Source organism: Camellia sinensis, unplaced genomic scaffold (genome assembly GCF_055761805.1).
Source record: "Camellia sinensis isolate YWXY unplaced genomic scaffold, ASM5576180v1 Unanchor1, whole genome shotgun sequence".
Taxonomy (NCBI): Eukaryota; Viridiplantae; Streptophyta; class Magnoliopsida; order Ericales; family Theaceae; genus Camellia; species Camellia sinensis.
The window spans coordinates 17,430,492-17,453,030 of record NW_028128987.1 but is presented as its reverse complement, the minus strand read 5'-3'; the positions used below and the strand labels follow the sequence as shown (position 1 = coordinate 17,453,030).

General features: G+C 33.0%; 2 protein-coding genes across 3 annotated transcripts; both read left to right on the top strand.

Moving 5' to 3' along the window:
• The first annotated feature begins 4,038 nt into the window (after positions 1 to 4,038).
• Positions 4,039 to 6,547, top strand: LOC114312375 (glyceraldehyde-3-phosphate dehydrogenase, cytosolic-like). The gene is made up of 6 exons (XM_082910640.1): positions 4,039 to 4,115; positions 4,199 to 4,229; positions 4,331 to 4,431; positions 6,141 to 6,256; positions 6,351 to 6,450; positions 6,497 to 6,547. The coding sequence occupies exons 1-6, from the start codon at positions 4,110 to 4,112 to the stop codon at positions 6,545 to 6,547; spliced, it is 405 nt and encodes a 134-aa protein (XP_082766766.1). The 5' UTR covers positions 4,039 to 4,109.
• Positions 6,548 to 8,784: 2,237 nt separating this feature from the next.
• Positions 8,785 to 17,883, top strand: LOC145814043 (uncharacterized). 2 transcript variants are annotated; one of them, XM_082910562.1, is made up of 6 exons: positions 8,785 to 8,990; positions 15,961 to 16,027; positions 16,824 to 16,895; positions 17,090 to 17,157; positions 17,253 to 17,403; positions 17,739 to 17,883. In XM_082910562.1, exons 1-6 carry the CDS (start codon positions 8,785 to 8,787, stop codon positions 17,838 to 17,840), a joined length of 666 nt encoding a protein of 221 aa, XP_082766688.1. In that variant the 3' UTR covers positions 17,841 to 17,883. The 2 variants fall into 2 exon arrangements, 1 of the variants encoding a protein (XP_082766688.1); XR_014357498.1 differs by lacking the exons at positions 8,785 to 8,990; positions 15,961 to 16,027; positions 16,824 to 16,895; positions 17,090 to 17,157; positions 17,253 to 17,403 and adding an exon at positions 17,547 to 17,635 and having other exon boundaries at positions 17,739 to 17,869.
• The last annotated feature ends 4,656 nt before the right edge of the window (positions 17,884 to 22,539 follow it).

The window sequence follows — 22,539 nt, the reverse complement described above, 5'->3', positions numbered from 1 at the left end:
ACTTATTATAAATTTAAAATTGATAATAAAAAAATTAAAGTCAAAAGTAAATTTTTCAACTTACGGATAATTTATTTATTTACGTTATTTTCAATAAATATGTTGTATATATAAGTTGCACAAAATATAGAATAAAATAAGTTATAAGTACCTCAAATAAGTACACTTTTTGACTAGGGATTGTTTGGAGTTGTTAAAATTATATTTTTAAGATATATGACAACAAGATTTTTTTTTTTCAAAAATAGACCCTACCAATAAATTTTATAAAATCTTATCCAAGTGTTTTCTTAATTCAGTTGTGTAAACTATTATCAACACCACACATATATAAACCCCCCCCCCCCCCCCACCCCCTCCAAAAAAAAAAAAAAAAAAAAAAAAAAAATTATACAAGATTTTGTGAAAAAATAGTAATAAAAAAAATAAAATTGGAGAACATGTGTTATGAAGATTGTGATTGATCGAGTGAATGGAACACACACGACCTTATATTGGGAAATTGAGGAGACAATAAAAGATACGAGATTTGATAATTGATTTGCAATACATAAAAATGAACACAATATAATTTTTGTTTTATTAATCACAAAAAGAGATTAAGTTTAAAACGGATATCCCGTAAACTATAGACTTCAAGGCAAGGCAATAGAAATTTGCCATATCATACAAATCAGAAGAAGCATTCAAGATTTTTTCATCTACTATTTTATCTGATACCTCTCAACCCTACTCCTTCACCATAGTCACCAACACAGAATCCCAAACCAAACTAGGAAACATCCAGAGATTGTTTGTTGTCTTCTTCCCTACCTGCTCTCTTACTCTCTTCCCTACCCACGGGTTTTGATGTGATTGATTTCAATCAAAAAAGAGTTTCGTTTGGATTTATGCCCAGTCGAGATATCTTATTCCGGTTTAATCAAAATTGACATAAACTTCTCAATCAAAATCCATCCTCTAGTTTTATTTTTATTTTTATTTTATTTTATTTTATTTATTTATTTTTCCGATATGGGATTGTAAAATAAAAAGTAAATGGAAGCTAACCAATGAAAATTTTCTTAATTATTTAAAATTAAAAAAATTTAGTAATTTTAGATGAGGGTTTGAAACTTCTAGAAAGTTGCTCTCTTAAAACTCTCTTTATAAGATTTATTTTATATAAGTGAAATAAATTTTTTTTTTTGATGTGGGATTATAATACTTTATATAAGTGAAACAACTCTCTTTTTTTTTTTTTTTTTTTTTTTTTCAAAATTTGGGATTGTAATTATTTTGAAGTTAAATATTATGAGAGTTTCAAAATTTCATATATAATTTTAGAATGAGGGTTTGGAGCTCGTAGAAGGCTTCTCCCAAAAATCCAATTTTCCTTGTATAATATATAGATAGATAGTGAAACAAACTTTGCTTTTTCTTCTTCTCCCGATGTGAGATTATAAAATAAATCATAAACTAATTAGAGTTTTATTTTTATATGGTTAAATGAAAGTTAGCCAATTGAAATTTTTTTAATTTTTTAAAATTAATAAAATCAATATGAGAAATCGCGATTAAACCGGCAAATCGGTCAAACCCAAAATGGTTCAGCCTAATCGGTTAGGTCAAATGACCAACCAACTTATACAAAAAATAATTAATTAAAACTTTTAAATGTTATTTTAATTTTATTAAAATTTAAACTGTTTTGAGTTGAAGTATACACAATACTACACTATTAAGATTTCACTTTATATAAGTGAAACAACTAATTTTTTTTTTTTTCTGATGTGAGACTATAAAATAAAAATTAATAATTATTTGGACGGAAAGTTTTTTTTAATCAAGCAATCTCAGCTTTTCAATATGTAATCATATCAATCTTTAGTTTATTTCGAATCAAACAAATCTAATCAATATATTTTAATAAAATCGCTAAAATTGCGATTAAACCAACAAATCAATCAAATCAAAAATGATTTAACCTGATCGGCTAGGTCACTTTTAAAATTTAAACTATATTGAATTAAAACATGTACAACACTACAATATTAAATAGGATGTGAGTATAAAATTCACTTTATATAAATAAAATAACTCATTTTTTTCCTTCTTGCTAATGGAGATTTTCTTAATTGTTTAAAATTAACAAAATCAAGAAAATTAATATGAGATATTGAGGCTCCATTTGGTAAGCATCTTAAAGTATAGTTCTACCCATTGATTTGAGTGTGTTGTTTGTTTGGAGTTTTCAAATCATAATTTTACACCCATTTCTCAAAACTCAATTAAAAACATAATCATTAGACCATCTCCAACGGTTCACCAAACCTAGCATCAAATTTGAAATTTGGTGAAAAAGACACTTTTTGAAGCTCCAATGGTTCCACCAAACTGATAAATTGAGAATTAAATAAAAAAATCATCAAATTGAGAACAGGATACAGATTTTAACAAATTACTGTTTGTGACTGTTGGAGGAGAGGAACTGGTCAACCAGCCGGTTGCCCGGCCGGTTGACCAATCGGTCAACCACTTAATGGTTCAAACAGTTCAAATAGGTAGGTTCAAACAATTAAAAATATATATATATATATATTTTTACCTTACCGGTCGACCACTGAAAGGTTCAAACAGTTCAAATAGGTAGGTTCACACAATTAAAAAAAGAAATTTTTTTTTTTTGGCCTTACCGGTCGATCTGCCGGTTGTCCCTGGAGCAGATTTGATGAAAATCAACCATTGGAGCATTCTATATCAAATTGAGAAAATGGTCATTTTTGTACTCAGATTTGGTGAAAAATTAGGTAAACCGTTGGAGATGCTCTTACTTTTCAAAACTCATAACTAAACACATAATTCAAAACTCTTTTTAAAACTCAATTCAAATCAATATTTTAATTTTTTAAATATTTTTAAAATATTTTAATTTTTTTAAGATTTTAAATTTTAATATTTAAACGATTTTTTTAGTTTTTTTTTTTTATTTTTTGAATATTTTTAAATATTTTAATTTCAAAATATTACGATTTTAATTTTTTAAATTTTAAAATATTTTATAAAAATAAATTCAAACTCTATTTTATAAAAATATTTTTAAATATTTTAATTTTTTTGTTATGTATTTAGTTACGATTTGAGTGTAGAGTTGTGAAAGTAGTATAGAGTTTCGAGTTATGTGTTTGGTTATGAGTTTTAAAAATAATTTCTTAATTGAGTTTTATTTTATGTGTTTAGTTACGATTTAAGTGTAGAGTTATTTTTAAATTTAAAATATTAACATTTTAAATTATTTAAATTTTAACGATTTAAATTTTTTGAATATTTATTTTAATTTTTTACTTATTAAATTTTTTAGATTATTTAAATTATTTAAATATTTATGATTTAAATTTGTTGAATATTTATTTTGGAAAAAATTATTTCCTTTGTAGTATTTTCAATTAAAAAATTGATTAATGTTATTTTCTGTTAATAATAATTTTTTTAATCGAATTTTAAAAAGCGTTTGGTTATGAGCGTTGATCAGAATTGTTAATGGTGTGAAAGTAGTGTGTTTTGTTATGAGTTATATAATTTGAATTAAGTTTTGAAAACTCTTTCTAAAACTCATAATCAAATAAATTTTCTTACTTCACATGTCAAATCAAACTTTCAAAATTCAATTCCACACTCAATTCAAAACTCAATTTAACACTCTATTTAAAAATTATAACCAAACAAATTTTCTATACTCAAATCATAATTACACAACTCACAAACTCAAAATACAACTCATACTCTCAAATTATATTTACAAAACTCTACCAAACGCAACCTTAATTTTGTTAGTAAAATTTTAACATTTTAATCCTAACCACGTTTTCTGAAGAAATTTTTTTTTTTTACTTAAAAACATAAATTTACTTAAAAGCGTAGTTTGTTTCCACGTTCTCTTAATTAAAAATGTGGTTTAATTACGTTTTTACGGTTTTATAAATTTTTAAAATTCCATCCGAACTATGCGTAATTTGAAAAATAACTTGGTATTTTAGCTTATTTTGGGAAAAGCCCTCACTTTCTGCTTCCCAACTCATTTTCCCTATCTAAAAAAAACAAACCCTTTGTTCCTCTGTCTCTCTAAACTAATGGGTAATCACTTTTCTTTGTAATTGTCTCGTAAAATATGTTATTGTGTATCAATGTCTAATTTTAGTTGGTGAGTTGTCTTGTAAGTTCTGATAAGAAGATCAAGATCGGTATCAATGGTAGTGTTTCTCTCTTGCTTTAAGTTTTTTTTTTTTTTTTTTTTTTTTTTTTTGGAGTGGAAAGTTGTTGAATTAATTGATCTATGTTGAAATATATTTAGGGTTCGGAAGAATTGGCCGTCTGGTAGCCAGAGTTGCTCTGCAGAGAAACGATGTTGAACTGGTTGCTGTTAATGATCCCTTCATCACCACTGATTACATGGTATGTGTGTTTGTATATGCATGCTTATACATATGCTTTTACTCTGTTTGAATGGGGTGATTTGGTGAGAAATAATAAGAAATTATGAGAAATGGAATTCTTTTCTCATGTTTGGTTTGTAAGTTGGGTGAGAAATGAGGAGAAAGGAAGGTTTATGATGTGTTTGGTTAGAAGAATTTAGCAGGGATTTGGAAATAAAAAAAAAAAAAAAGAGAGAGTGAAATATGAATAAAATATACTTATTTTTTTACGTAATTTCATGCATCTTTTTCCTTTTTAAATCCAATGTCAAATCTTTCAATCAAACATAGCATTAGTGATGGGTGTGGTTTTGTTTTTAATTTTAATTTTTTTATGACTTTTATATTCGTTACAAAATGATATACAGAGAAGAGAAGTAGAGGGGTGATGTAACGTAAATAAGTTGATGTGTAAAGAAATAGAGATGATGTGGCCTAAATAAGTTAGTAAAACCCCGTTTGGCATGCCCATTTGGGCTAAAATAGCCATATAAGACAAAATAGATTATTTTAGCCAAATAGGATAAAATGTAACATTCAACCCATAATTATTTTATTTTTTCACTCACAAAAGTCAAAAAAGTCAAAAAGCCTATTCCAAATGAGGCTTTTTAACTCCAGGTTAAAATAGTCAAAAAGTCAACCCGCATCCCAATTGAACCCTAAGTTGATTTTTTTTATATATATTTTGCAAAAAAGAAATCTCACTCGTGTCCCTTTCACATGCTTTGCATTCTTGCCTATCCAAGCATGATTGTTTTGCTTTCTTACCTATCATGTTTGGTGAGAAAACACAAATAATTTCTTTTCTTACTTACATGAGAGATCACAATATTTTTTTTTTCTTTTCTTACCATACTATCTACTTTTTGATCTTTATGGTAATGGCTAGGTAAGATAAAAATATTTGGAGAAAATACCATTGTTGTGGGTTTTTAGGAATCAAAATTGCGTGACAAAGTGTTCATATCAAATGACTTGTCTGCGTTATATATAGTATAGATATATAGATATTAGAAGGTTTTGCACACTCTTGATGGCTTTAGCACACTCTTGATGGCTTTACTATAAAAATGGTTTAATTTTTTTACTTTTTATTGATCTTTTAATTGTCCCTCTAACCCCCTTAACTCCGAGTCAAGTTGTTATTGGCCTAGTCATATAGGTATAACTTTGTTTTGAAAAGTGCAGTGTGTTAAGTGTGATTTTAACTTGACTCAAAGTCTTGGGTTATTTGCAACAATTAAAAGGTTTGTGACAAAGTGGGATTTGACGTAAAATATAAGGGTGCAAAATATAACTTATCCAAAAAAAAAAGTAGATGAATTAAAACAATTTCAATTTAAATAAAAAAGGGACATAGTTGCTGGGAAATTTGATAATAAAAAAGTTGTCACTGGTTTGTAGATTTTATATAATAGAATAGACTAGATGATGTGTATATCTGATGAGTGAGCTATGAAAATCAATCAATTCATATTTTACTTACTGACCCAAAAAATTATTGTAGACAAAGAGAAAGAAAGTTGAAGAAGTTATAAAAATTTGAAATTTAAATAAAAAGTGAAGCAATAGTAGGGTAATTTGACAATGAAAAATCTGTGACAAAGCTTCATTGATTTGTAGGCTTTATGTAATAGAATATATGTATGACTGCTAAGTGCGATTTTGTTATTGTGATATGTGCAGACATACATGTTCAAGTATGACAGTGTTCATGGCCACTGGAAGCATTCTGATGTTAAGGTTAAGGATTCAAAGACCCTTCTTTTCGGGGAGAAACCGGTCACTGTTTTCGGCATCAGGTATTTATGCCATTTCTAGCACCACTTAACTTTCCTGCATTTGAATCATAATGAAATCAGAGTCATTCTCGGCATATTTTGCATGAATTTTCAGGAACCCTGAAGAAATCCCCTGTAGGGAAACTGGTGCCGAGTTTGTTGTGGAGTCCATAGGAGTGTTCACTGACAAGGAAAAGGCTGCTACCCACTTGAAGGTTCAATTTTGATTGCCTTTTTTGTTTATTGATTTTTATGCATCAGTTGGATTGTATGATTCTTTTGATTTTGTTCGCTGTATACGATGATCTGTGACTAAAGTTTGATTGGTGTATATGTAATAAAAAATACACGAGCATGCTCTTCAAATGATTGTTAATCAGGTCAACTTATTTGTGTTTTTTTTACCAAACCTGAGTTATAACAAAAATTTTGATTGGTGTATATGTAATAAAAAAATACATGAAAATGCTCTTCAATGATTGTTAATCAGATCAACTTATTTGTGTTTTTTACCAAACTTGAGTTATAACAAAATTTATCACTACAACAAAACTGACTTTTTACGGCACCACATCAACGGCATATAATAAATGCACGCCGTAGTTTCTCACTTTTACGACTTGCTTTTTTTGCATGTCGTAAATACTTTTCTAACTATGGCGGGTCTATTGCGTAGGCCGTGAATGGTAATAACGATGATTTTTTTATGGCTTGCAATGCACGCCGTAAATAATAAAACTTTCTACGACATGCATATAGCATGCCGTTAATACATTAATTATACACGACGCACATACGCCAGCCGTGAAAAGTGAATGCTTTTCACGACGCACACAACGTCCGCCGTTAAAAGTATTGCACTTTTTACGACGCACACATTGTCTACCGTTAAAAGTATTTCCTTTTTACGACGCACAATGCATGTCATGAATTGTATGATTAAAATAATTTTTAAAAAAAGCGCCAAAATGAAAGTTGCGGCGCCAATTTTTTTTTCCCCCAAAATAACTATACCCAGCTGACTCTGTTCCCATGTTTCTTTTTTCAAACCCATTCTTTGTTCTCATATTCCTCTTATAATCTCTTCCATTTCTCATGCGAATTGATCGAATCCCAAATCTCGCCGGGCCTTTCTTGCTAGGTGAGTTCTTCCCAAATATCTCAGCTATCTCTTCCCATCTCACAGGTATATGTATCGTCAAAGAAAGCATGGAAGCAAGAAGCAATGGGATAACCAGACGCTTCACAGCGTATATCTAATTCCATCTAATTTTCTTACAAATTCAAAGGTGAACAACATTTTTCTCAAAACTTTAGGCTTCATGCTTTGTTTGAATTTGAAACCGTAATGAAACACTTAAATTTAATTTTTTTTTTACTGTCTATTAGGTGAAACAAAAATGAAGAGCTTCTTGACTATGAAGAAGAGGAAGAGAAAGTCCCTGAATCCGTCACCACCAAAGCCAGTTTTCTTTGCATTAAGGTAATTATTTTTATTTTTTTTACGCTTTAAGGGTTTAGTTTGTGGATTTAACATGTACCATGTCTTATTTTTCAATTGTGTGTGTGTGTGTGTGTGTTTTTTTTAAAAATTTATTTATTATTGTTTTCGTTTCTATCGCTGGAATGTAGCACATGCAAGTAATAATTTTCAATAATCCTTTGCATATGGCAAGTCTGAAAGGCTTAAATTTGGCCACAACAGTTAGTTTATTAAGGTTATGATAATTTTCTGTGTTTAATCTTACCACCTTTCAAAGTTGCACACCATGTATTTGAAAATTTGTTCCAGTCATGAGATGTATCAGAAAATTATAGCCACATGTGATTGTGAAACTGGTAGTCAGATGTCCCTAAATGTGAATTCAATCAGTGAAATTTCTTGGTCTTTTTTTTACAGTCTCTTAGACTATTTAAGAAAGTTGAATGTATAACGTATTATGTTTCTTTGGTTATATATGGTGGCAGCAGGTGGAGTTTGGAGCCTATGGCAATGGTTGTAAAGTGCTTTGAAAATTTATGAAACTACCCAAAGGAGAGGAGGACCAATCCAGTTTGGAAAGTAATTCAAACAGTTTCTGTTTATTTCTTTTTCCCTTTTCTTCAGTTTGTTTTGAATTTTTTGGATGGGCTTTTAAGTGATGACTCTGAACATTCTTTTTTGTTGTTTTTATTATTAGATTTAGCTCTGGTTTTCCTCCCTTCTTCTGTAAAAAATAAAAAATAAAAACTGGTATTTTGTTTTGATTTTCTATAATTTTAGTTGGTTCCACTGTAGTTCAAGTTAAGGTCATTTGTGGACACTTTGCTCAGGATTACAAAGTTAATTACAGTTTTTATCAACTCAAATTCACATTCCTTTGTGAATTTATTTGGTGGTGGTGTTATGGTTATGTTGTCTTTTGTATTCATCATGTTCATACCTTCCTTTGCTCTATGATTGAATTAATTTAATTGATAAGTACTTGTTCAAGGGCTTGTAGGCTTTGGATTCATTTTCTTTCTTTTCAACAGAGTAATTTAGTTTGTTGTGGGCTTAGTATTTGAGGATGGGTGATCACTTTGTATTGCTGGTTGATCGTTTGCTTACTGAATCGACTTTGGAAGCTGCAATCGAGAGCTTGAACTTTTCAAAGCAGACAACAACCTCAGGAACTGAAGACATCAAAATTGATATCTCTTCACGTGACATACATTCAATAGATTGTTCAATCCCAAGGAAGATTGTAGAATACAGGATATGTTGTTCAAAATTGTGAAATTAAATAAATAGATTTATGAAGAAAACAAATTATATACCAAGAACATATGCTGATAATTACAACTAAATTTCAACAGAAATACACAATAAACAATAAAGGGTAAAGAGACAAAACCGAAGCCTGCACGGAAGCAGTTTCCTTAAAACAGATTTCGCCGCCTCACGGGTCGAGTGCTTGAGGAAACCCGGCGTCTGTCTCCCAGGATACGACGGTCAAAACCAGCTATGGCAAAAGCACTATCTGTCTAGCTTAGCGAACAAAACAATGGCAGCACTCTCTCACAATAGGAACTATCAAGCAAACTGACTTGTAAAATGGAAGCAAAAATTTCTATATTGAAACTTGACAGGAGGGTCTCAATTTATACATATATAGGGGAGAGAGGAAAAGCCTCCAGCCTTTAAGGCTAGTCATTAAATCACCAAGCATCCATAGCCCCTTTCCATAAAATGAAAAGTATGGATGCCCAAAGAATTCACACCCTTTAGCCAAGAAAAAAGATTTAAATACTCTTTAAAATCCTATTCATGAATCTAACATCATGAAGCAATTTCTTATTCAAAACCCACTGGTTTTTGGCTCACTTGGACCCAACACAAAAAATGGTTAGGACCCACTTTAATATTTAATTAAAGTCACCACACTTTAATATTAAATTAAAGTCCCCAAAAATCATTTTTTCCAACAATCCCCCACATGAATAAAAATTGACCGAATGACTCAACAAACGGACATCGTTCAACAATAAAGACTCTGAGAGAGAGTACAACGGACTAACCCCGACATCAGAGAAGGTAGCTTTTGGCTTTGAACCTCTCCCAGTGAAAACCTATCGAGTTTACTGGCAGATCAGTGAATAAGACATCTTGAACTGCTCTACCGTTTATGTAAACTGAGACAATAGATCTTACATGGGAATTACTCCTACCACCATTATGTTCTCACTAGTGTGCCCTGTGTGGCCTTGGACACTAGCCTGGTTCAGCGAGTGGTTTCAAAGAATCTTGGCCTGCCCAATTCTTCTAGAAGCGGCCCCACTTCAAACTCACATAGGTGACTCTACTAAAGTATCCTGCAATACTTAGCTCAACAGCTTAACACATAAGAGTCATTAAAACCTTAGCTTATCCTCTGCACTTGCAGGTATCACTAATAGAAGGAATGGCTGGAGGTTTAACCTCCTCAGTGACATACCACCGTTACACGCAATTAGGTTGTCCCATTGAACCTAGATCTTGGGATCTCCAGTCAACTAGGTTGGGTTTCCATTCCGGTAACTTCCAAAGGCCTTAGTCCCATTCCTTTTGACGACGCTTCGACTAACACTCGACTTAACCCTTTGGTTAGTGGATCCGCAATGTTGTCCTTAGACTTTACATAGTCTAAAGAGACAACTCCATTCGAGAGTAGTTGTCGTATGGAATTATGTCTACGACGGATATGTCTAGACTTTCCATTATACATATTACTCTGTGCCCTACCAATCGCAGATTAACAATCACAATGAATACAAATAGCTGGCACAGGTTTAGACCAACGTCGAATATCTTCAATGAAATGGCGAAGCCATTCTGCTTCTTCCGTTGCTTTATCCAAAGCAATAAACTCTAATTCCATCGTTGATCTAGATATACACGTTTGCTTGGAAGATTTCCAAGACACGGCTGCCCCACCAAGAGTGAACACAAATCCACTAGTGGACTTTGAGTCCTTTATATCTGATATCCAATTCGCGTCACTATATCCTTCAAGCACCGCTGGATATCAAGTATAATGCAGCCCATAATCCCGAGTGTAGCGTAAATACCTTAACACCCGCACAATGCCCTTCCAATGAGAAGCATCAAGATTACTTGTGTATCTACTAAGCCTGCTAACCGAGTAAGCTATATCTGGCCTAGTACAACTCATCAGATACATTAAACTTCCAATTACCCGAGAATATTCTAACTGAGAGACACTCTCTTTATTATTCTTGGTAAAGTGTAGACTTAAGTCTACAGGTGTCGATGACACACTCGTATCTGATCCACTAAACTTCTCAAGTATCTTATCAACATAATGAGACTGAGAAAGTACAATTCCGCCAGAGATTCTGATAATCGTAATTCCCAGAATAACATCTGCAATGCCCATATCCTTCATGTCAAATTTAGAGTTTAACAACTTCTTGGTAGTTTTGATCATTTCATCGTTACTACCTATAATGAGCATATCAACAACATATAGACACAAAATGACATAGCCTCTGTCAGTGTCTTTGACATAAATACACTTGTCACATTCGTTGATTCGAAACCCATTTGACAGCATTACATTGTCAAACTTCTCATGCCATTGTTTAGGCGCTTGTTTCAAACCATACAAAGATTTGACAAGTTTACAGACTTTCTTGCTTTGTTTTGGAGCTGAAAACCCTTCAGGTTGCTCCATGTAGATTTCTTCATTCAAATCCCCATTTAAGAAAGTTGTCTTTACATCCATCTGGTGTATCTCAAGATTGCGCAAAGCTGCTATCGCAATCACTATGCGAATGGATGTTATCCTAGTTACAGGTGAGTACGTATCAAAGTAATCCAGGCCTTCTCGTTGCCTGTACCCTTTGGTAACGAGCCTCGCCTTATACTTGTCAATAGACCCATCGGCCTTCATCTTTCGTTTAAAAATCCATTTGTAGCCTAAAGGCTTACAACCTGGAGGTAAATCTACCAACTCCCAGGTGTGGCTCTGTAAGATGGAGTCAATCTCACTTTTGATCACTTCTTTCCATAAAGGACTCTCAGGAGAAACCACAGCTTCGTGAAAAGTTTGAGGTTCGTTCTCAACCATATAAGTCAAGAAGTCTGGACCAAAAGATTTGGATGTCCTAGCCCTTTTACTCCGTCTGGGCTCATCTAAAACCTCAATTTGATCATCACCTGGATCATCAACATGATCATCCTCACTAGCAAGCTCATCAAATTGCTCCAAAGACCTTGGAACCCCTGCATGGGTTCGGCAAGGAAAAATGTCTTCAAAGAAACATGCATTCCTTGACTCCATGATGGTATTCCTGTGTATGTCTGGAATTTCAGACTTATGAACAAGAAACCGATATGCACTACTATTATGTGCATAACCAATGAATATACAATCCACAGATTTCGGGCCTATCCTAACCCGTTTGGGTGTAGGAATCGCCACTTTTGCAAGACACCCCCACATTCGTAAGAATTTATACGAAGGCTTAACGCCTTTCCATAACTCATATGGCGTCTTGTCCACCTTCTTCTGGGGTACTTTATTCAGAATGTAATTTGCAGAGAGAATTGCTTCCCCCCACAAGTTCTGTGGAAATCCAGAACTTATCAACATTGCATTCATCATTTCCTTTAGCGTCCTATTCTTCCACTCAGCAATCCCATTAGACTGAGGAGAATAAGGCGCCATGGTTTGGTGGATAATCCCAGATTGAGCACAAGTCTCAATAAACGGAGATTCATACTCACCACCACGATCACTTCTTAGAGCCTTAATCTTGCAGCCTACTTGATTCTCAACTTCATTCTTATAAAGAACAAACTTGTCAATCGCCTCATCTTTGCTTTTGAGCAAATAGACATAACAATACTTAGTGCAATCATCAACAAAAGTGATGAAGTACTTATTGCCACCACGTGATTGTATAAATTTTAAGTCACACACATCACTATGCACTAAATCCAACGGTTCTGAACTTCTTTCAATAGAATGAAACGAAGATCTTGTCAACTTCGCTTCAACACAAGTTTCACACTTGTGTTTCGGATTAATCTAAAAGATGGTATGTGATCTAACTTGATTAATCTACGTAAAGATTCAGAGTTCACATGTCCTAGTCTACCATGCCACAAATTAGAAAACTCAAGCATGTAAATAGAAGAAGATGCACCTTTATTCATCTTTGGGATAACAGTCATAACATTGAGTTTAAACATACCCCCTAACATATAACCCTTACCCACATACAATCCACTTTTGGTAAGAACGACCTTGTCGGACTCAAAAACCATGCGAAAACCATGTTTACTAAGAAGAGACCCTGAGAAAATTTTTTTATGAATGTCCGGAACATACAGGACTTCGTTCAAGGTCAGCTCCTTTCCTGACGTCAACTTCAGGACCACCTTTCCTTTCCCCTCAACAATCGAGGTAGCAGAGTTTCCCATAAACAACTTCTCACCGTTTGTAACCGGTTCGAAAGTTGTAAACAATTTCTGCTCGGAGCAGATGTGGCGTGTAGCCCCAGTATCAATCCACCAGCTTGTTGTTCAAACATTTTTGAAATTAAATAAATAGATTTATGAAGAAAACAAATTATATATCAAGAACATATGCTGATAATTACAACTAAATTTCAACAGAAATACACAATAAACAATAAAGGGTAAAGAGACAAAACCGAAGCCTGCACGGAAGTAGTTTCCTTAAAACAGATTTCGCCGCCTCACGGGTCAAGTGCTTGAGGAAACCCGGCGTCTGTCTCCCAGGATACGACGGTCAAAACCAGCTACGGCAGAAGCACTATCTGTCTAGCTTAGCGAACAAAACAATGGCAGCACTCTCTCATAATAGGAACTATCAAGCAAACTGACTTGTAAAATGGAAGCAAAAATTTCTATATTGAAACTTGACAGGAGGGTCTCAATTTATACAAGTATAGGGGAGAGAGGAAAAGCCTCCAGCCTTTAAGGCTAGTCATTAAAATACCAAGCATCCATAGCCCCTTTCCACAAAATGAAAAGTATGGATGCCCAAAGGATTCACAGCCTTTAGCCAAGAAAAAAGATTTAAATACTCTTTAAAATCCTATTCATGAATCTAACATCATGAAGCAATTTCTTGGAAATTTCTTATTCAAAACCCACTGGTTTTTGGCTCACTTGGACCCAACACAAAAAATGGTTAGGACCCACTTTAATATTTAATTAAAGTCACCACACTTTAATATTAAATTAAAGTCCCCAAAAAATCATTTTTTCCAACAATCCCCCACATGAATAAAAATTGACCGAATGACTCAACAAACGGACATCGTTCAACAATAAAGCTTGTTGGATTATTAGTGATACTTGGAAGTGTAGAGGATAAGCTGTGCTTTTAATGACTCTTATGTGTTAAGCTGTTGAGCTAAGTATTGCAGGATACTTTAGTAGAGTCACCTATGTGAGTTTGAAGTGGGGCCGCTTCTAGAAGAATTGGGCAGGCCAAGATTCTTTGAAACCACTCGCTGAACCAGGCTAGTGTCCAAGGCCACACAGGGCACACTAGTGAGAACATAATGGTGGTAGGAGTAATTCCCGTGTGAGATCTATTGTCTTAGTTTACATAAACGGTAGAGCAGTTCAAGATGTCTTATTCACTGATCTGCCAGTAAACTCGATAGGTTTTCACTAGGAGAGGTTCAAAGCCAAAAGCTACCTTCTCTGTTGTTGGGGTTAGTCCGTTGTACTCTCTCTCAGAGTCTTTATTGTTGAACGATGTCCGTTTGTTGAGTCATTCAGTCAATTTTTATTCATGTGGGGGATTGTTGGAAAAAATGATTTTTGGGGACTTTAATTTAATATTAAAGTGTGGTGACTTTAATTAAATATTAAAGTGGGTCCTAACCATTTTTTGTGTTGGGTCCAAGTGAGCCAAAAACCATTGGGTTTTGAATAAGAAATTGCTTCATGATGTTAGATTCATGAATAGGATTTTAAAGAGTATTTAAATCTTTTTTCTTGGCTAAAGGGTGTGAATCCTTTGGGCATCCATACTTTTCATTTTGTGGAAAGGGGCTATGGATGCTTGGTGTTTTAATGACTAGCCTTAAAGGCTGGAGGCTTTTCCTCTCTCCCCTATACATGTATAAATTGAGACCCTCCTGTTAAGTTTCAATATAGAAATTTTTGCTTCCATTTTACAAGTCAGTTTGCTTGATAGTTCCTATTGTGAGAGAGTGCTGCCATTGTTTTGTTCGCTAAGCTAGACAGATAGTGCTTCTGCCGTAGCTGGTTTTGACCGTCGTATCTTGGGAGACAGACGCCGGGTTTCCTCAAGCACTCGACCCGTGAGGCGGTGAAATCTGTTTTAAGGAAACTGCTTCCGTGCAGGCTTCGGTTTTGTCTCTTTATCCTTTATTGTTTTTTGTGTATTTCTGTTGAAATTTAGTTGTAATTATCAGCATATGTTCTTGGTATATAATTTGTTTTCTTCATAAATCTATTTATTTAATTTCACAATTTTGAACAACAAGCTGCTTCCGTGCAGGCTTCGGTTTTGTCTCTTTACCCTTTATTGTTTATTGTGTATTTCTGTTGAAATTTAGTTGTAATTATCAGCATATGTTCTTGGTATATAATTTGTTTTCTTCATAAATCTATTTATTTAATTTCACAATTTTGAACAACAAGCTTAAAACAGATTTCGCCGCCTCACGGGTCGAGTGCTTGAGGAAACCAGGCGTCTGTCTCCCAGGATACGACGGTTAAAACCAGCTACGGCAGAAGCACTATATGTCTAGCTTAGCGAACAAAACAATGGCAGTACTCTCTCACAATAGGAACTATCAAGCAAACTGACTTGTAAAATGGAAGCAAAAATTTCTATATTGAAACTTGACAGGAAGGTCTTAATTTATACATGTATAGGGGAGAGGGGAAAAGCCTCCAGCCTTTAAGGCTAGTCATTAAATCACCAAGCATCCATAGCCCCTTTCCACAAAATAAAAAGTATGGATGCCCAAAGGATTCACAGCCTTTAGCCAAGAAAAAAGATTTAAATACTCTTTAAAATCCTATTCATGAATCTAACATCATGAAGCAATTTCTTATTCAAAACCCAATGGTTTTTGGCTCACTTGGACCCAACACAAAAAATGGTTAAGACCCACTTTAATATTTAATTAAAGTCACCACACTTTAATATTAAATTAAAGTCCCCAAAAATCATTTTTTCCAACAGGATATGCCAGGATGAGGATGAAGATTCAAATATGAAGACACCTTGCTCTTGCTGTGGTAGCTTGAAGGTTAGCTGCATATGAATTGTTATGATTGCGTCTCTAATTAGAAACTTTCTAATTGTTTTAAAATTTTGACCTCGTCATTTTGTGAATTGACATATCATTTTGTCCTTTTAAAGTGTTTTGTAGTTATTTGTACAAAATCATGTTATACTTCTCATGAATCTTTGTCTGATCGGATTTGATTAAACTGGTCTTGATGATACTCAGTGGAACCTTTTGGCTCTATTTAATTATTTTGTGAATTTATTGTTTAAAATCATGCTATCATCACCTGTGTACCCTATAGCATTTGATTATAGATGTGATCCTCAAATGGAGTATGGATTTCACTTTCCCATTTGTTATTGAAGGTAAGGCGATAAACGAGAAGAGTCTAGTAGAGTATTGAGTTGTTCAAGCTTTATCTGAAAACATAACGAGCTTCAAAAATATGTTCAAGTTTGGTTTGATTATTCTCAAATGAGCTTCAATCAAGCCCATCATAACCTGAGCTTGAATAGATTTGGTTTTTTATACAATTTAATAGTGCACATATGTTTATCGAGTCGAGTATGAGCCAAACCCAAATATTAACAAGTTCAAAAATTTGTTCAAGCTTGACTTGTTTACATAATAGTCAACCTCGAACAAGCTTTTGATGAGTTGAACATAAGTTGAGCGCGAGTAGCTTGGTTCGTTTTACAGCTCTAGTTGAAGGTTACTATTGGAGGAAATAGATTTTTACTTCCCTTTTCATTCAATGCATTACCCAATAGTACCCTCAATTTCTCTGTTGAGCAATTCTGCTTGATTTTTGCAGTATGTTCATCGCAGATGCATACAAAGATGGTGTAACAAGAAAGGTGACAGTGTGTGTGAGATATGTCACCAGGTGGGTTAATTCCGTTTCAATTCTACTTTTAATCTTATGAATGTGTTTTTTCTTTTTATAAAACTATTTTGAGTTTACATTGGGAACTATTTCTTTATACAATTGTTTCCTCTGTCAAATTGGAATTTTTTTTTAATAGAGTCTTTGTTCATTTTTTGCTAGTTTATTTATTGCCAAATGTGTGTTCATTGCAGCCATTCAAACCAGGCTACATAGCACCTCCTCCTATGTTTCAACTTGGGAGTATTCCAATGAACTTTAGGTACTTTTGTGATTCAAGTTTCTTTTTTTGTTTTTAATATTTTATTTTCGTATGTTTTTGTTAGATATAGTCTGTGGTTTGAATGTTTTTATCAAAGGAAATTGGGAGATCTCCAGAAGGGACCCGAATAACCCTTGCTTTATAGCTATGGTGACAACTGAGTCTAATTTTGTTGATCCAGACTATGATGAGTATGCTGCTTTTGAATCAAGAAGTCTGTTTTGCTGTCATTCTGTTGCTGCAATTGTGATTAATCTCCCTCTCTCTCTCTCTCTGGGTGTGTGAGCGCTTGTGTATGTTCTGTTCATAGCAATATCTAAAGCAGGGAAATATGTCTCCTTGGCTACTTGATTTTGACGTTAGCATTTTGACAGTTTCTCTCATTTCTAGTCTGCAGTTCATGGTTCTTCTGATCTTACGGCATACTCTTCCCATATTAGTTAATGGGGCACAGGACTACTCTTTCCCATTGTTCTTGGTAAGACAATACTTAGTTCATATCGACACACACACAAAGTAGAATATTGACAGTTATGAGACTCATTGTGATATAAAACTCACACTGTTGCATTCTATGGCAGTTGTTGCTTTTGCGAACTACTGGAATTATTGTGCCAATAAACATTATGGTGAAGGCAGTGAATGCCATCAAATGTTGCCAACGCCAACGGGTGAGTACATAGTTTTTTTATATTACAGTAGTACCCTTTCTCACCTTCTCGCCAATTAGGTTCCGTTTAGTTGTCAAGAACTTTGTATGAGAAAGTCGTTCCCAAAAATTTTTGTATGGAACTCCATTTCATACTGTAACTGCTAACTGATGTTCTCATTAATTTAAAAAAAAATTAACCAAATTTCCCTTTTAATAAATATGGGGCTATAAAATATGAATTTCTTTTTATTCCAATAACAAGATAAGCTAATTTGTTATTTTTATGTGACAGATTAATTCTGTGGCTACAATTCCACAATTCACGCATCAATCATTGAACGATAATACTACAGCTGACAAAAGTGACTATCTTTGGTATTCACTAAGGCATTAAAAACCTTTTGTTATAAAAATTTGTGATCTGAATCCAATGGCTTTGATATGTTTGATATCTTAATAACAATTCCTAGATACCTTTGCAGCACTAACATTCAAAGTGGGTCCCAAACAGTTCTTCATGTGGAATCACTTGGCCATGCCCTTCATGCTTGGGAAAAAAAAAAAAAAACATAATATCTATATCAAATTTGAGGTTATGATCCACAGGACAAAACCATCCTTCTTAAATTTCTTCACCTAAAAGGGGTTTTAACAGCTATAACCACATGGCAGAGTAAGAAATATTATACTGAGAGCATGAGGGTATAAAAATCACCATGGATAATTATTTAGGCTAAACGATGAATAGTTTGGTTTGAATAAATTATTTTTTAATAACATACATATAACACAAAATCATATAAACAATATAATTATAACCACGGTACAGAACAGAACAGAGGGTCAATGGATCTATGACAAACAGAGGGTTACGAAGTGACTAATCAGAGGGCCAGAGGTTATTTAAGTCCCCCAAGGCATGGGACTATCAGAGGGTCATTAAAGTGACAATTCAGAGGGCCAATAATTATTTAAGTCCCCCAAGGCATAGGACCTCCGTGGTGGTACTTATTCAAAACAAATGTTTATAAAATCATTGTCAAATATTTTCTAAAATTTAAACAAATATATCCATGGGTTTCAATTTAAGCAAATAGAGTTTAGAAAATAATCCACGTAATTGAAACATTAATATAACAATAAAACATAAAGTATATAAAATAATTCGTAGTAATTCAAAACATTTGTAAAATATATTATGGTGACTCAAGGTATAATATTACTCACCTTTTTATTGACCCTCAGCCTTTACTTCTCTATTATTGCTTACTAGTATGCTGTACTTGTTTTGTATCTATGTATCTCTTTCTTGTTCCTTTCTGAAGCTCAGTGACTCACTATTTATAAGGGTAATGTGCACAGTCATGTGGTAAGTTTTGCCACCACGTGTCACTCAAACCATTTGCCATCTGCTACTTCCCTAAATGACTTATCCAGGTGCTTATCCTAGCTAAATATGCATATTCACCACCCTATGTGCTAGGGTGGTGACAGGCCATGTATATCCTTTTTTTTTTAATTTTTTTTTTAACATTTCACTTTATCAACTATTCAATATACACTCCAAATATGTAAATATATATATATATATATATATTTTTGTGATATTTAATTAAACATTTAGGGTATCATATCAAAGATTACCCTTTAAAGAGAGGATGATCTTCTAGTTCACAAACCACAAGTTGAACACTCTCAAGAGCTAAAATTTGTATTCAAGAATCTCAATAAGAAGCCTCAAGTTTAGGCTTAGGAAGTGTATGTATAGTGTATGTATATTGCAAGAGATGAAGGAAGAGTGTTTGGCAAGTCTTTGGCTCTTGGCAACATTTTCCAACTCCAAACCCTTAGAGAGGGCTTGTATTTATAGAAAAACACCTTCTCACGTCGGAAGTATCTATAATGAGACAGCTAGTGCAAGGCATGGTCATGGGGATAGCTGGTTGTGCCAAAATATCTGTTGTCGCTAAACATAGCCAGTTGGCCAATATTTTGTACGGCCCCACTGCTCATTGAGTAGTCAGGCTAAAAAAAGGGTTTTGGTCCAAATAGGGTGGAAGGCTTGGGTTTAAAGCTCGAAACCGAATTCTTTTGCTGAAGATTCGAACAATTTACATAATATAACTTTCATCATCGAGTGTTCGAATTGATGCTCCCAAGTCTTAGGGGCGGTCAAAATAGGGTGTCTACAATCAGCTTTACGTAAAGGTTTGCAAATTGCAAAAGAAAACAGATGGGGAAAAATTTGGACAAAAGATGATAAATTTTTTTTAATTAAAACAATTCTTCAAGGCACACAAAGAAATTACTTCATCAACTTATGGAAACTCATCAGCAATATTTGAAAGTGACGAAAAATAATCCAAGGTTGCAACATAACATTCATCCATAGAGAAGGAAACTTCGCAACAAACATGTTTTGCAACCATATCAAACGAAAACATGGCAACTTCCAATACGATGACCATATATTGTCGAGCAAATTAAAGACGTCGTTCATCATGAAAGACAATGATATAGTTACACACAATCTAGAGAATTGTATGGACACATACAACTCATTAAAATACAATTATTGTTAAAAATATATGTTCTATATACATAATATACTTATATGTTTTTAAATTACAAAATCAACATCCTTGCTTCTTCGTCTTCCATAAACAGCACATGCTACAATGAACCATAACTATAAAAATATGAACAACATCCTACTCATACTTGAAATAACTATTTTATTATTTAATGACCTATAATCAGATCTTCGTAACTAGCTATTTACAACGTAAGAATTTAAAACGAGTTTTCAAGTAAACATTATGTAATGAATGAAAATGGGAAAATTTATAAATTCGATCCATGCAATAACATCATTTTGAATCCATTCTTGTTTGGATATTTTGGATCTAATCATGTATTTTTACTTATAGATAATATTGTTTTTATAACATAATGAATTTTTTATTTTTTTTTTGTCTGTTTGTCCTTTTTTTTTTTAATCATATTGGATTGCCCCAAATTTAGTAATTTAAGAAAATAGAGTTTTTTTAGGTGAATATTTACGTTATATCTATTTGAGTTTTCAAAATGTTAATTATGATTTATTGCAATAATAGTTATAACTTAATTTTTTTAATAGTTCAAAAACTCTTTGATTATAACTTCTATAAATTATATATAACATACACATTTCTAAAAATATACATACAATATTAGTCCACGCGCATGATGCGTGGTGCCTAACTGGTTATATTAAACAAAATAAGAAGAAACTTTTGTTAGAAACAAATAGATTTTGCCTAAAAAATTGATTGATTTCTTATGTGAATTTTTAATTGGACCACTTTGCAAAGCATTATGAACTTAAGCATAACAAATAATATTCAAATAATTATAGAAGTTTATAAGAAGTTTTTAAAATAAGGAAGAAAAAGCCAACAAATAATAGATGGAAATAAGGGAGAATACTAGAAAACAAGGAGCCAAATAAGAATTTTTTCTCTCTTCTCCTTTTTGATAGATGTTCTCTATTACAATGCATATAGGTTTGCTTTTATAAGCATATCAACCAATGCATGATAGCTTGCAATTGGTTCAATGCATGGGATTGTATAAATTACGTAGCCACCTTGGGAGATTTTCACCAACCACCATGAATTAAAAATACTTTTGCTTTTGATAGTGGTTATCCAAAAACTTTTTCTTTTGATAGTAGTTATCCACATGTTATACAACACTCCCCCTTGGATAACCATATATTAAGAATATGTCTTATTAAAACCTTATCAAGGAAAACCCAGTGGAAAAAAACCTTTGATGAAGGAAAAAGAGTACAATATTCTTATATACCATATAATGAAATGGATATGTTTAAATTGCCTCATTAAAACCTTGCTAAGAAAAACCCAGACGAAGGTAAAAGAGTACAATCTATAAATCTGTTTATATAGATGACTCCCCCTCAATGTTGTATAATATGTCTTTATGCTGACGCATCCCAATATTATGCACCAGCTTCTTGAATGTTGCAGTCGGTAGTGCTTTAGTAAATAGATCTGCCAGATTATCACTTGGGCATATATGTTGAACATCAATATCACCATTCTTCTGAAGCTCATGTGTGTAAAAGAATTTTGATGAAATGTGTTTAGTCTTGTCACTTTTGATATAACCTCCTTTGATCTGTGTGATATATGCAGTATTATCTTCATATAATATGGTTGAACTATCTTTGGTTAAAGATAATCCACATCTTTCTTGAATATGATGGATCATTGATCCAAGCCAAATATATTATCAACTTGCTTTATGAATTGCAAGTGTCTCTAAGTGATTTGAAGAAGTAGCAGTCAATATTTGTTTTATTGATCGCCAAGATATAGCAGTATTTCCATAGATAAAAATGTATCTTGTTTGTGATCTGGCTTTATGTGGATCAAAGAGATATACAACATCTGCATATCCAATTAGTTACAGCTATGATTCATTTGAATAAAATAAACCCATATCAGTTGTTCCATGAAGATATTGTAATATTTGTTTCACTCCATTCCAATTCCTTTGGGTTGGTGCAGAACTATATCTTGCTAATAAATTGATAGCGAATGCAATATCAGGCCTGGTACAATTTGCAAGATACAAGAAAACACCAATTGTACTAAGATATGGGACTTCAATACCAAGGAGTTCATTATTTTCTTGAGGTCGAAAAAGATCCTTTTTTATATCCA